General features: G+C 42.3%; 1 protein-coding gene and 2 pseudogenes across 1 annotated transcript; 1 reads left to right on the top strand and 2 right to left on the bottom strand.

Moving 5' to 3' along the window:
* The first annotated feature begins 589 nt into the window (after nt 1-589).
* LOC147427200 (uncharacterized) lies at nt 590-1861 on the top strand. Its single transcript, XM_086498279.1, has one exon. It carries the CDS (start codon nt 1025-1027, stop codon nt 1859-1861), a length of 837 nt encoding a protein of 278 aa, XP_086354405.1. The 5' UTR covers nt 590-1024.
* A 4007-nt stretch (nt 1862-5868) lies between these two features.
* On the bottom strand, nt 5869-6154 carry LOC147427201 (uncharacterized; annotated as a pseudogene).
* A 1961-nt stretch (nt 6155-8115) lies between these two features.
* On the bottom strand, nt 8116-14493 carry LOC147427202 (uncharacterized; annotated as a pseudogene).
* Nucleotides 14494-14705: the final 212 nt, after the last annotated feature.

The raw sequence follows: 14705 nt of genomic DNA on the forward strand, positions 1-14705 counted from the left end.
AGACAAACACAGAGAGAAAGACAGAGAACACAGAGAGAGAGCTAAGAGACCTTGTGAGGCTTAGATCATCTTGTATAGTGTGTTGTTATCTGGGAAAACACACTCATTGTACTTGGGACTTTAACCTCTAGCTTGGGTTTGGGGATCAACCATTCAGTCTCACAGAAGTACCTATACTGTGTACCATTGGTACTTTCCGAGTACCTGTCTAGGTACTTCCAGAGTACCATAACTGTCTGTTTGGTACTATTTACTCTCTGTCATTAGTACTGTTAAGACTGTGTCACAGTACTTGTATTGGTAGTCTGCAGTACCTGCATTGGTAGTTTGCAAGTATCAATATTGTATCTCAAGGAAGCTTCATTATCAATAAAGATATTCCTTTCAGTATATCATTGTCACTCTCATATATTTCAGTTAAACACTTGTCACTCTCACACATATCTTAGCAGAAAGATCCATCCCTTCACTCCCCTATATTTTTCACATGGTATCAGAGCAGGTTGTAGTGCCAAGATAGAGTGATCTTGAGTGAGTTTGAGTGAGTGCAAAAATCCCCCGTCATCACACTATTTGTGAGGAGTTGAAGATGGCACCAAGCCTACATAATCTACATTTAGAGGGAGCTGAAAAGCTCAATGGCAACAATTATACAACTTGGAAGGTGAAGATGGAGTCCCTACTCTTCTTCCAAGATTGTTGGCAGCTGGTTTCCATGGAGAGACCAAGTGAAGAAGAACATGATGAAGAGGAGCTAGAAAAATGGGACAAGAAGGCCAGGTTTGCACTCCACATGCTGAATTTAAGTGTCAAAGATGACATCCTTAGCCACCTAATGGATGTGAAGACTCCCAAGAAGGCTTGGGACACAATGAAGAACATCTATGAGTCAAAGAGCACCTCAAGGCAAGTAGCATTGAGAGCTGAACTTACCAACACCAAAAGGAATCATGGAAAGGATGCTACAAGCTTCATCAAGAGGCTCAAAGATCTACATCAATAACTAGTAGCTGTTGGAGACAAGATGACAGACAATGAGTTGTCTACAATCATCATCCATGGATTGAGAGAAGGATATGAAGGTCTTGTCCAAGGGCTTATTATCTTGAGGGAGAATCCATCACTTGATGAGATGGAACAAATCCTTAGAGATGAGGATCAAAGGCAAGCAGCCATGAAGATCATACATGAAGGAGGAAAGAATACAAGTAGTACCACCAACAATGACAAAGCACTCTTTTCAGCAAGAGGAAGAGGAAGGACAAACACTCAAAGAGGAAGAGGAAGGCATCAACCCAACAACACTCATGATCAGTATTCTCATGAAGGTAACTCATCCTATCATGGTAGAAGAGGTCATTCATCTAGAGGTAGAGCAAGAGGAAGAGGTAGGAGCACCTACTACTCTATGCAATGTTATAAATGCTCAAAGTATGGGCATATTGCAAGGTATTGCAGAAGCAACCAAGCTGATTGGAAAGGAAAATCACCCAACTATATGGATGGAGACAAAGAAGAAGGAAGTTCAGATTGCTTTCATGAAGATACATCATTGCTGTCCTTGGAGGAGATGGAAACTCACACTCATGAAGACCCATGGTGGATTGATAGTGGGGCAAGCTCCCACATGACCTCACATGCTGAGTATTTCTCTAGTTTAGATGATACTCATAATGGCATCATATATACAGCAGATAGTACTACTAATAGTATTGCAGGTAAAGGAGATATACCCATTCAATTGGGCACAAGAATGAAGAAGACTCTTGGAAATGTTCTCTTGGTACCATCCCTTACCAAGAACCTACTTGCAGTTGGAGCTATGACAGAGAAGGGACTCAAAGTGGAGTTTGAAGGCTAACAATGCCTCATTAGAGATCCAAAGAATCACTACAAAGTACTTGCCAAAGGGCAAAAGCATGGAAAGCTCTTCAAATTGGAAGGAACACCATCAGCATTTTCAGCCACAGGTGGTGGTGAATCAGCACCTATTTCAGCCACAGAGTTATGGCATAAAAGGTATGGGCATTTTAGCTTCAAAAGCACGTGTATGCTAAAGATTCAAGGCATGGTTTTGGGCATTCCAACCTTACAAAGGATTGGGAAAGTATGTGAAGTATGCTGTCTAGGAAAGCAGTCTAGAAGCAAGTTTCCTAGGAGCAAGACTAGGTCACTGTGTGTGAATCAGCCCACACTTCCTCACTTGGTGGGCACACTTATTATGTGAGTTTCACTGATGACTTTTCTAGATATACTTGGGTTTACTTCATGAAGTTCAAGGCTGAAGTATTTCAGATTTTCAAGCTCTTTCACATGATGATTGAGAAGATGACAGGTAGAAGAATCAAAGCTCTCAGGTCTGACAATGGAGGAGAATTATTATCCAAAGATTTCAACAAATACCTCCTTGAACATGGGATCAAGAGGCAACTAACTTGCAGCTATACTCCTCAACAAAATGGAGTAGCAGAGAGGAAGAATAGGACACTCTTTGAAGCAGCCAGGTGTATGCTCAAAGACAAAGGACTTAGCAATAGCTATTGGGCTGAAGCTATCAACACTTCATGCTATTTGATGAACAGGTCTCCTACAGATATCTTGAAGGGAATCACACCATATGAAGCTCTACATAAGGTCAAGCCAAAGGTAGATCACCTCAAAGTCTTTGGATGTTTGGCATTTGCTCACATTCCAGATGAGAAGAGGAAGAAGCTGGATGACAAGTCAAGGAGATGCATACTTGTTGGATATAGTGATGTAAGCAAAGCTTACAAGCTATATGATCCTATCAAGAAGGAGTCATTCATTTCAAGGTATGTCATATTTGATGAGAGTGCAAGCTTCAAATCAGCCACAAAGTCAGAGGATGCAAGCTCTCCATCACCTCTCAAGATGGACATACCATCCAACATGCAAGAGGAGATTATTGAAGAACTAGAGGAAGAAGATGAGGAGCATCAAGAAGCCCTTAGAAGGTCTTCAAGGACTAGAAGACAACCTCAAAGATTAACATATCACAGAGGTAATGAATCAGATTTTCAGCAATGCAATCTTGCACTTGTTAGCTCCATATTACAGCATGAAGAACCTACCACATACAAGGTAGCTAGTACCAAGAAGGAATGGAACCAAGCTATGGAAAAGGAGATGGATGCTATCCACAAGAATGAGACATGGGATCTATGTCCATTACCCCCCAACAAGAAAGCCATTGGATGCAAGTGGCTTTACAAGTTGAAGTTCAACAAGGAAGGGAAGATTGATAGGCACAAAGCAAGATTGGTAGCCAAAGGCTTTGCTCAACAATATGGTTTGGACTATGATGAAACCTATGCTCCTGTAGCCAAGATGAGCTCTATTAGGTTGCTAATTTCTTTAGCTTCTATCTTAAAGTGGAAGCTTAAGCAAATGGATGTCAACAATGCCTTTCTCAATGGGCTACTTGAGGAGGAAGTCTACATGCAGCAACCAGAGGGATATGTTGTTGCAGGGAAAGAGGACATGGTATGTAAGCTCAACAAGAGTTTATATGGATTGAAGCAAGCTTCAAGAGCTTGGTATGGGAGGATTGATGATCACCTCCAATCTCAAGGATTCCAGAGAAGCCATGCTGATCACACTCTTTACTATAAGGTACAAGGCAAGGATATTATTCTTGTTATCATCGATGTGGATGATCTTATCTTGACAAGTAGAAATGAAGCTATGGTGGAGGATGTTCAATCTCAACTCTCCAAGGAGTTTGAGATGAAGGACCTTGGATATTTACACTACATCCTTGGTATTGAAGTCTCTAGGCTGAAGAAGGGAGACATCTTTATCTCTCAACAAAAGTACCTCCACTCTATTCTTGCTAGATTTGGAATGATCAGCTCAAAGCCTATTTCTACACCTATGGAGTCTAGTCTTAGACTCACTAAGGATGAACATGGTATTCCCTATGATGCTACACTCTATAGACAGCTCATAGGTTCTCTTATCTACTTAACTATCACTAGGCCTAATATTTGCTTTGCTGTCCACTCACTTGATCAATACATGCAAGCCCCAAAGATATCTCATTGGAATGCAGCCAAGAGAGTACTTCGGTACTTGAAAGGTACTCCTTCCTTAGGTATTTTGTATGGAGGAGACAAGCTGAATCTACATGGTTTTAGCGACTCTGATTATGCAGCAGACTTGGTGGATAGGAAGAGCATTAGTGGCAATGCTTTCTTTCTAGGTGCAGGAGCCATCTCATGGAGCTCAAAGAAACAAAACACCATCAGCCTTTCATCAACAGAGTCTGAATATAAAGCTCTTACTATAGCAGCTTGTGAAGCTATTTGGTTGCAAAGATGTTTGCAGGAACTTGGTTTCTATGGAAGTGGCCAAGCTACACCTATCATGTGTGACAACAGCTCAGCTGAATCTTTAGCAAAGAATCCAGTGCTACATCAAAGGACCAAGCACATTGAAGTCAGAGAGCACTTCATTAGGGAGAAGGTGCAAAGTGGAGACATAGTCTTACACCATTGCAGCACCATGGAGAATGCTGTTGATATCTTTACCAAAGCTCTAGGGAAGGAGCTTTTCTTCAAGCATAGATCAGCACTTGGCATGATGGAGCTTCCCTTAAGGGAAGGAATTGAAGAATAAGGGAAGGCTCTTCATGCAAGATCAAGCAATAAGGGAAGGCATCACAACAAAGCCTTCAACAATTTAATGTTTGGTTTGCTTTAGTTGTTTTTGATTTCAGGTTTTACTCTTTTCAAGATGCTTATGGACTTGAGGGAAGGTGTTAAAGTTACAAGTCCAGCACATCTACTTGAATAAGGTGGGAACAAAGGCTTTAGCATGATGCTATGGTAGCATGATGGCATGGTAGCTTAGGATGATGACTTGAAATCATTTTGGATGGTCAATAACCCTTGCATCATCAGCTATACACGTTGAAGCATCTACAACAACCACCAAGCAGTTAGGTGGAAAAGTATCTAAAAGGTAGGAGCAGATTCAGGAGGTGCAGCAAGCAGATTTGTAGGGATGAAAATAGCCACCTACAGCTGTGATCTCATGGAGAAATACAAAGAGAAATTGTTCTACTCCAGGTGGACTATAATCCTATCAGAGGGTTTATCCTAATTCAGCTTCTACCATATTTGGTGAAGATGCCAAGTTGGCTGCTTGCAGAGTTGCAGACTGCACACAGAGGGTAACCTGCCAACTTGAGAGCTACCTATTTGGAGATACAGCCATGATCTCTTCTTGGACTATGAAGGATAAATGTTCCCCACATAATGGTGCATCTACCTACCAAAGGGATCCACGAATTATGCTCAGCATTGAGAGATACAGATATATAAAGATGTACCAGTACACTAGTTCAACAGGGAGACAGAGAGAGAGACAAACACAGAGAGAAAGACAGAGAACACAGAGAGAGAGCTAAGAGACCTTGTGAGGCTTAGATCATCTTGTATAGAGTGTTTTTATCTGGGAAAACACACTCATTGTACTTGGGACTTTAACCTCTAGCTTGGGTTTGGGGATCAACCATTCAATCTCACAGAAGTACCTATACTGTGTACCATTGGTACTTTCCGAGTACCTGTCTAGGTACTTCCAGAGTACCATAACTGTCTGTTTGGTACTATTTACTCTCTGTCATTAGTACTATTAAGACTGTGTCACAGTACCTGTATTGGTAGTCTGTAGTACTGCATTGGTAGTTTGCAAGTACCAATATTGTATCTCAAGGAAGCTTCATTATCAATAAAGATATTCCTTTCAGTATATCATTGTCTCTCTCATATATTTCAGTTAAACACTTGTCACTCTCACACATATCTTAGCACAAAGATCCATCCCTTCACTCCCCTATATTTTTCACACCAATCTAGTCACACTCTCATATCTCACAATGTGGAAGGTAGTGCCATCACTGGCGTGAGCATCTCTGACATCAAACTCGCCAAGAAAGCCTGGATCCTCCCCGGCCAAAGTTGCACCATCATCGACCTCATGCCCATCAACTATGCCTTTGACGTCCAAGCTGAAAAATCTCCCCTTCGTCCTCCCCACTCTCTGCACCGTCGACCCCAAAGCCGAGAACCAAGACGCCCTCATCAAATACGCTCGCCTTGTCACTCCCCATGACAAGCACTCCAACCATGTCAAAGACCTTGTCAAGGGAATCATCGAAGGCGAGACACACATCCTTTTTGCCACCATGACCATGGAGATCTTCAAAGGCACCAAAGAGTTCAAGCATGAGGTCTTCGAGAAGGTGCAATTGCTGCTCATCTATAATGCCAATGTCAAGCAGCTTGTTGATGTTCCTGGCCATGAGTATTTCTCCTTCTTGGACCAAAAGATATAGTAAGAGGCTACCAATACTGCCAAGGTTGCGGTTGCAGAGGCCAAGTATAAGGGAGATGTCGGTGCCAAAGAGCGGCAAGGGCTTACACAGCATAACGCCACAAGGGTCGAGACTAAAATCTTCTCGATCAAGCAAGCACAGATTGCAAAGCAGCAAGAGTTGCAGACTCTGCACATAAGGTTTGGTGTTCAAAACACCAAAACCAAAAGAGATATCCAACCTTTATCTCAAAACAAGCCAGCCCTAACACCATGGAACATCCACAAGAGGATCGCTCAGCTATTTGGACCACATGTGAACATGGGTAAGACAAACCACCCAACCATAACCACGATCCAAGAACCCTCAAAGCAGGCCAACTTCCAAGGACGTAATTGAGCACCTGTAAAACTATGCATCCCACATGACTTGGCCTCACCCACTAAAGGTGACTTAGTGCTTGCCTAGCCTCATGGACTTTTCTCCATTACTAGAGGTGTCATCATCACTAATGAGGTTTGTGGCCTCCTTCGATGAACGATTGGCCACAATAACCACACTCACATCGGCATCCACGGTACACCCAGATGAAAAAGATCCCGCCTGTGTCCTACACTAGATCCCCTCTCCTAGATCCCCTCTCCTGGGTCATGGAAATAACAGTTCCCCATTTGCAAATTCTTGTATAATAATTAAGAAAATAAGCATACAATGAAACACAATTTTCACAAACCTGTTCTTTTTCCCTTTTTAATCAACATATGTTAAGGCTTCAAAAAAGATAAGACTTGAAGCAAAAAATGACAAGAGGGAGCCTCGAATTGACGGTTGACAGAAAAAATGCTGTTCTGCAGCACATTAAGCCACCAACCCTGCTTATCTAAACATTTAGGTTTTGAATACTTCTCAAAAGAATCAATCACAGCTTATAGCAAGTAAGCACTCTCTAGTGAGTTATGCTCGTAATAAGGCCAGTCACCATACTTACAAACATCATAACGCATCTATCTCTTCCACTTTCTGTAACCAGTCAACTAAACTAATTAAAGACCTCACAAAACTGCATTGCCCATAAAATTATTTCTTTCTTATTTCACTACACAGAAGCACTGCAACTAAACTCCCCCAAAGACAATTCATGAGCGGAAAATAGATTTCTTTGGAATGGTATTAAGCAAAAGGAATCAAAACCACACAAACCATCTCAACAGTTTCACAAATGCTATGCTCTAATCGTTACAAGACTGACTGACTCCAATGAGTAATCCCTACTTATGAGTCACACATATGAATTTGCATTTAGAAGCACACAAAAGGAAAAACAAAAGCATGTGGGACAGACAATGAGCAACATACATTGCTTTTTTCTGAGCGTCTACAATTTCGAGCTTCAACACTACCAAGGCAGGCACCTGAGAAAATCAGAGAAGCATCACCTAGCTGATGTAAAATAGCTCTAAATCAAAACGCTATCTTCGTTTGAGATCCAACAGGGAACCTTCAGGGATGCACCTCAAAAAAGCATTGTTTCTACTGTCCTAAACACCAGGGCTTCAGGGATTGAATCAAGTATCCCAATAAGAAAGGAGGCATGTGCCAAACTCTGCATTAATGCTTTACTAATCATCCAGCCCAAGTTTTCGCCAAATTTGGCATCTCTGAGACAATCGCTTAAACAACCTCAACCACCATCATGATGTACAATATTGTCAAGCCTGCACTTGTACCATAGAAAATCCATTGACAAGCAATCATATAGAGAATGTTCATGATAATCAAGGCCGCAACCTCTTCAAGCCTATCGTGCCTCTTGTGACTTGAAATCCAATGTCAACACACGCTCATATATCCTTTCAGCATCAGCAAAAGACTTATTCCTTTCATAGCAAAGACCCAGCTTGGGGGGAACCTTCAGGTTATCTGAGGTGATTTGGAGGCATTTTTGCAAATCAAGAATGGCAGCATCCACATTCCGTCGGCCTTTGGAGGAGGAGAGAAGGAGGCTGGCACGCCCTAGGAGAGCATCACACATCTCAGAAGGAATCATGACATTTTCCATATCATCTGAAAGGGCTATGTTCAAAGAATCAATGGCACCAAGCAAAAGCCCTTGCTGCTCAAGAGCATAAGACTTCAATACATGGAAAGAAACGTCCTTTGGATCAAACGCTATGGCCTTATCAATCTCTGTGTTCGTGTCCTTGGCAAGGGAGAGGGCTTCGGGTGTACCTGCGGAGGAATGTGATTTCTCTAGTAGCTGCACGGCCTTGCTGAAATGCTGTCGAGCTAGAGCACAACAATATTCAATTTGGGATACTCAAAACATATCATCCATTTAATTTTAAAAAGTGTAGTTTACCACAAGGATCGACTTAATGGAAGAGATAATCTAGCAGACATTTCATAGAAATTTTCACTCAAATTTGTCACTTATGATCCAGCACATAAAAATATCCAATCCCTGACAGTAACAACATAAGAAGCAGCATTCAACATACCTGCTAAGACCTACATCCAAGTAGCTTAGGTAAACTATAGGACTCTCCTATGGTATTCTGAATGAATAGTCCTAAAATATATCACTGGAAACAAACATCTGCAGAGGCACTATAACTATTATCATCAAACAATTTGCTACAAGGTCCCAAAGGTGCGGCGCTTTATACCCAAGTACTCAAAGCCAATCCTTCCAATGCCACTCTCTGCTCATTTGTTTTAGTACCAAAGAACCAAGTCTGATGTGAAAACTTTCAGCATACCGCAATAAGCCTCTAAGCGACAAAGGCAGTACCCTGCTAGTGAGTGTCTAACCCACACGTGTAGCAAGATAACTAGGGTCTCAGCTCTTTTAGGTAAGGAACAGTTCACAACAAAACTTTCAATCAAGTAGAATCCAATTTCTTTTAGACATAGCACTCAGTAAAGCACATCCTTTGGGGGATTTTCTCACGTAGTTTCCTTAATTGGTAACTACAAACAACTGAAAGACAAGATATCAGTGAGTGTGTCTCCATAAGGTTTCATAGACACAACAAGATCTCACTAACAGTAACCAATTCGTGGCAAAAATCAGTGTGTTTAGCTCATCTGAGAAAGCCTACCCGTGTGCATGTAGTCCAGTGAAAAGAGAGAGAGAGAGAGAGAGAGAGAGAGAGAGAGAGAGAGAGAGAGAGAGAGAGAGAGAGAGAGAGAGAGAGAGATAGATAGATAGATAGATAGATAGTTCTATTATCGTCCTGGGAGGTCAAATATGACCTATGGGACCAAATGAACATGTCACGTGGTGTGAGTGGAGTTCATAAGTGACTCTCGATGCTCAAAAATGGCTGAAATGAGCGTCGCAATAGAGAGTCCACATCGTGGTTGGGAGAGGAAGGTATGTAGGGAGAGCTCATGGCTGAATATATGGGGAAAAGAGGACCTAATGTGGTCAAAAGCTGAGCACTCAAGTAGTGTGTGGTACTCACTCTCTCGCACTTGACAAGGGCATAAGGTGCAAAGTCGATGACACTCCTCGCCAGTGCCCCAACGTCCTGTCTCGCAGCGTAGAGAATGGGAGCTAAGACGAATGGAGGCAATGGTGCGGATCGCACTCAACGGGATGGGCTCAAGGATGTAGGAATGGGTTCGGTTACCTCGTTCCGAGAAGAAGAGAGATTTGTAGTTTGGGGCAACGTGTGTGGTGTAATGACTGAAGCGAGAACCTCCGGATTTCTCCCAAGCCATGATACATTGGCGTTGTAAGAAGGCCTCATTAACTTGGGAGTCGATCGACGCATCCTTGACCAAGTGACATGCATCCCATCTTCCAAACCATTTCTTGATATCAAGCATCCACCCCGAACTTAGTATTTTGCTCTTGCATGTCTTTTGAACCTTTTGACTTGCTTCATATGCGATTCTAGGAAGTCGATGCAAAGGGCTACGTTGTGTCTTACGCATGTACTCCACAACCCTTTCCATGCCCAAGACCTCAATGGGAAGCGATCCGGACTCAAGAAGTAAGAGCATGTAGGGTGTTTGTGTCTTGACTTGGAGAAATTTGGTGAGAAAACGCTTTTGGACATTCTCAAACTCTTTCCAAGTAGACTTCCCGATGCTTCCACCCCACACCTCCACTCCATAAAGAAGCACCGGTGTCACCAATGTGTCAAAGAGGTACTTTTTGAGAGCCCAACACTTGATCTCTCCTGCATTGCACATGTTCTCAAATGCATAATAAGCCCTCTTTCCGGCTTCCAAGCGACGCATTGCACAATCCTTCCATTTATGATTGGATGGAACCTCAAGGCCAAGGTACTTGAAGTGATCTACCACTTCAAGTTTCTCATTGTTGTATACAATGCATGGATTTTCGTCATTGAGGGTCTTTACAAGCATAACCTTGGTTTTGGATCCATTCACGATCAGCCCGCTATGTAGGCAAAAGCGTTCCAAGACACTCATAAGCTTTTGTGCATCTTCTAAGGTATGTGCCAAGAGCACTACATCATCGGCATAAAGCAAAAGCATGATCACCGCATTTCAATCTTAACCTCTTCTATGCCTTCTTGCTGCATAAAATCAAGAACCATGTATTCCAATTCATCAATGAGTAGCCCAAAGAGGGTTGGGGAAAGTGGGCATCCTTGTTTGACACCAATAGTGCTTGCAAAAAATTCTGAAATTCCGTCTCCCATACGTAATCGACATATCACTTTTTGGTAGATGCGAAAGACTGCATGCATAAATTCTCTCAGCACTTGAAGGCTTTGCATACGTCTCCAAAGATTTCCTCGCGGTACCATGTCAAAAGCTTTCTTGAAATCCACAAAGCAACAATACAACTTTTTTCCTTTCAATCGAGACGCTTCCATAAGAACTCGAAGAGTGACAAGGTGATCAATAGTGCTATGATGCTTTCGAAAACCTGCTTGGCCAAGCGCACGTTTGCCATTCTTTTCAGCCCATTCACTTATCTTCATCTCCATGATACATCCAAATAACTTTGCCATCAAAGAACCAACCATTATAGTGCGATAGTTGTTCACATTGTTTACATCTCCTCCTTTGTGCAAAGGTTTGATCCAATTTGCACTCCAATCATGAGGCATGCCATACTGAAGTGCAAGGTTAAACATATCGCATATCCAATATCGTGTTTTCTTGCTTGTCCATTTAATCATTTCAGCCTTGACACCTTGAAGGTCACCTCGCCTTGCGAGTAGCAAGTTTCTCAAGCGCGCGGCATACATCTTCAATGGTAAAGAAGGGAGACATAAATGGAAGGGAGCTACAACCCTCCATCTTATCAACATTGGGTTGCTCATAGAGGTTCTTACAATGCATATACATATCCTCAAGAGTCAAGTCACCAAAGCTCTCAACGCGCTTGCCTTTTAGATTTTGCCAAAACTTGCCACATGCATGTGCTTTCTCTTGTGCTAAAAGAAGTTGTTTTTCGACTTCCCACCTTCTCCTCTTCTTTTGAACAAGTGCTTTGTATGTGTGTGAACATTCCAAGTAAACTTCCTTGTCTTTGATTGCATCCAATCTTAGCAAGTGTTTTCGGGCTTGACTACATTCCATGTCAAACCATTTCTTCTTGGTGCTACCCTTCTTAGACCTTTTGCAAGACATGTGTTTCACCGAAAAGCATTCCTTCGCACAAGAGAAAATTACTTCTTTGAAAACTTTCCACTTGCATTCTAATGTTGGGCTCCCTTGATGCTCCTATCATGCTTAACATTTGGTCCCACCATATCAGCATATATAAGTGCTCGTTTGAAGTCTAGACGTAGGTACAAATGATTCACATCATGATTGGAGGCTACATGCTCGGGCCGTTTACCACACTTGAGGTCAATACATAACATCCTATGATCCGATTCCGGATTCCATTCACCAAGTGTAAAGCTTTGTATGCATTCTAGAGTGGCTTCTGAGAACAACATATAGTCAATCACGCTAGCACCATTGTGCTTTCTACATGTAAAGTCATTGGTGCCTTGCCATAGAGATACACCATTTGCAATGAGCATTCCGGTACTATTGCACATATGTAGAGTGACTTTCCATAGTGATCCACTTCTTTTGCATCATTAGAACTTCGATTATACATGTATGAGTCATCCACTCTTCTTGATACATGCGGCATGTCGACTTGTTGTGTGTCGTGTTGTAACATATTTGTGCGAGCATTCATGTCTCCAAAAACAATGACTTCACCTTGATCCTTGTAATGAGCAATGTCTTCCTCTAGTTCAACAAAGGGCTAATCTCTATCCATATTCAAGCGAGAATAAAAGTTGGAGTCATAGTGAGGAATGTAGCAGCCGGCCACAAACATGACTTGACCATTTGGTGGGTTGATTTTCAGCCATAAGTAGCGTTTATACTTATCTTCTTTGACAATGGAAACATCTTTCAAACCCTTTTGGTCATACATGCTACGCCTCCTTGGCCTCTTCGTTGCTTTGCATTTTTGGCCCACATCAAAGAATGTACATCGTATTTGTCAAATCCAAGAATTCGTTGCGCATCATGCTCCCATGTTTCGACAAGAAGTATCACATCGGAGTCATTGGTAAGCTCATCAATGCCAATTCCCGCATTCCATGGATACCCGTTACAATTCCAAAAGCTTATTCGCAAGCGTGAGTTGGTCTCATAGATCATGTGTCCCTATTTTTTGGATGGACTTGCATCCTCCTCAAGTGACTTTTCTTCTTGAGATGATACCTTAACCTTCTTGCTTCTTTCCTCGTATGCTTTGCGACGTACATTTTGTTGCATAAGAGTGCGATCCTCATATACATTACAACCCGTTCCTTTGAGGTAGATCCAACCATTGTCAAGGATGATCTTTCTCTTTACCTCATCAGCCATGGTACATACAATAGGTCTTTCTCCCGAGCGAGGGACTCCTTGTTTTCCAACTCGATGTGCACCATAAGCCATGATTCCTGACATGCCAAAGTGTGTAGCAAAAAACTCTTCAATAGCAACCGCAAGAGATTGGGGTGTTTCCATGCTTTCCTCCTTGATTCCACGAATGACGATGTTCTTTGAGCGTTTTTGTCGTTCTTGCAATTCTTGAGTGTCCACATTCTCTACATTCTTTGCTTGGACAACGGCTTGCGTGATAGGAGATGTAGAAACCACATTATCCTTACATATATCAGCCCATGATTTGGATGCATTTCTCATCTCACATACATCATGTCGTATTGTATCTATCGTTTCCTCTTTCAATACATGATCACTCTCAACTTTGCTCAAGCGCTCTTTCACTACATTCATGTCCACAAGAGAGCGTTTACATTCTTGAACTTCATTCTCAAGATGCATCAAGCGTGTTGTTTGCATTTCAAGAACCTTCTTGAGGTGCTCATTCTCCACAACGAGAACTCTTAAAGTACCATTCTCCATTGCAAGTGCGCGCAACTCTTCACCTTGCTTGTTGACGGTTTCTTGTAACGAGATCAAGTAAGCCATGATCATTGCTTCCGTTGTTGTAGACGATGTGGTTGGATTAGCATCCAAATTCCTTGGAGATTTTGCATCAGTCTCCATGGCGAGTGTGGCTTTTCCACCCTTGCGAGTTTTGTCTGACATTGCCTTCAAGTCGGCAACAAAAACGCAAAGTTTTGACAGTTTTTTCAGTTCTGAGATGCTGTTACAGCAAAGCCTTCCATTATACAGAAAAATTCTGTCTTTATATCAATGCGTAGAGGGCTTCGTGCTCTTCGATTGAGGCTATAGATCACCTAAATCGGAGTTCGGATGAGCAAGTTATGGTCAAAAGAGTGAACTGCTGCCTACTAGGTCAAAAAACGGCTGTGAGAGAGAGAGAGAGGGGTCTCTGGCAACTGACGAGCGGACTGGAATCCGCAATCCAACACAGACCTGGAACAGTAGGCAAAGAATCGCCCTCCCAGAGAGAGAGAGAGAGAGAGAGAGAGAGAGAGAGAGAGAGAGAGAGAGAGTTTAACCTTGAAGGTGTTCTCCAGGAAGTGGCACGCCTCCTGTCAGCTCTACACAATAAAAATAAGGTGGAATGGTGGGCGAAGCTTCGCACCAGTCCTGTTTGCTGAACGCAGTACTGCACGAGCTCGCGAGTTCACCTGCAGCGAAAGACTTAAACAAAGAATACCCGTCCACGTGGACGTCATCGCTTGGAGGACGCCTAAGCTGACCCAATACTAGGGCCTTTCTTTAGTAGGCCAAAAATGCTTCTAGACCAGCTTTGATTTTCCCTTCTATCAATTTTTTTCATTTTCTATTGAGGCATTTGTAAACCTATAGGTAGGGCACAATTTGAACCATCCTCCATCAATGATATCAGCTATGTAGGTTTAAAGAATCCCATTAATTACTCTCCATC

Source organism: Adiantum capillus-veneris, chromosome 24 (genome assembly GCF_014529385.1).
Source record: "Adiantum capillus-veneris isolate H3 chromosome 24, ASM1452938v2, whole genome shotgun sequence".
Lineage (NCBI taxonomy): Eukaryota > Viridiplantae > Streptophyta > Polypodiopsida > Polypodiales > Pteridaceae > Adiantum > Adiantum capillus-veneris.

Coding starts and splice junctions, on each gene's coding strand:
- LOC147427200 (XM_086498279.1), top strand. CDS start 1,025: ATGACAGACAATGAGTTGTCTACAATCATCATCCATGGATTGAGAGAA.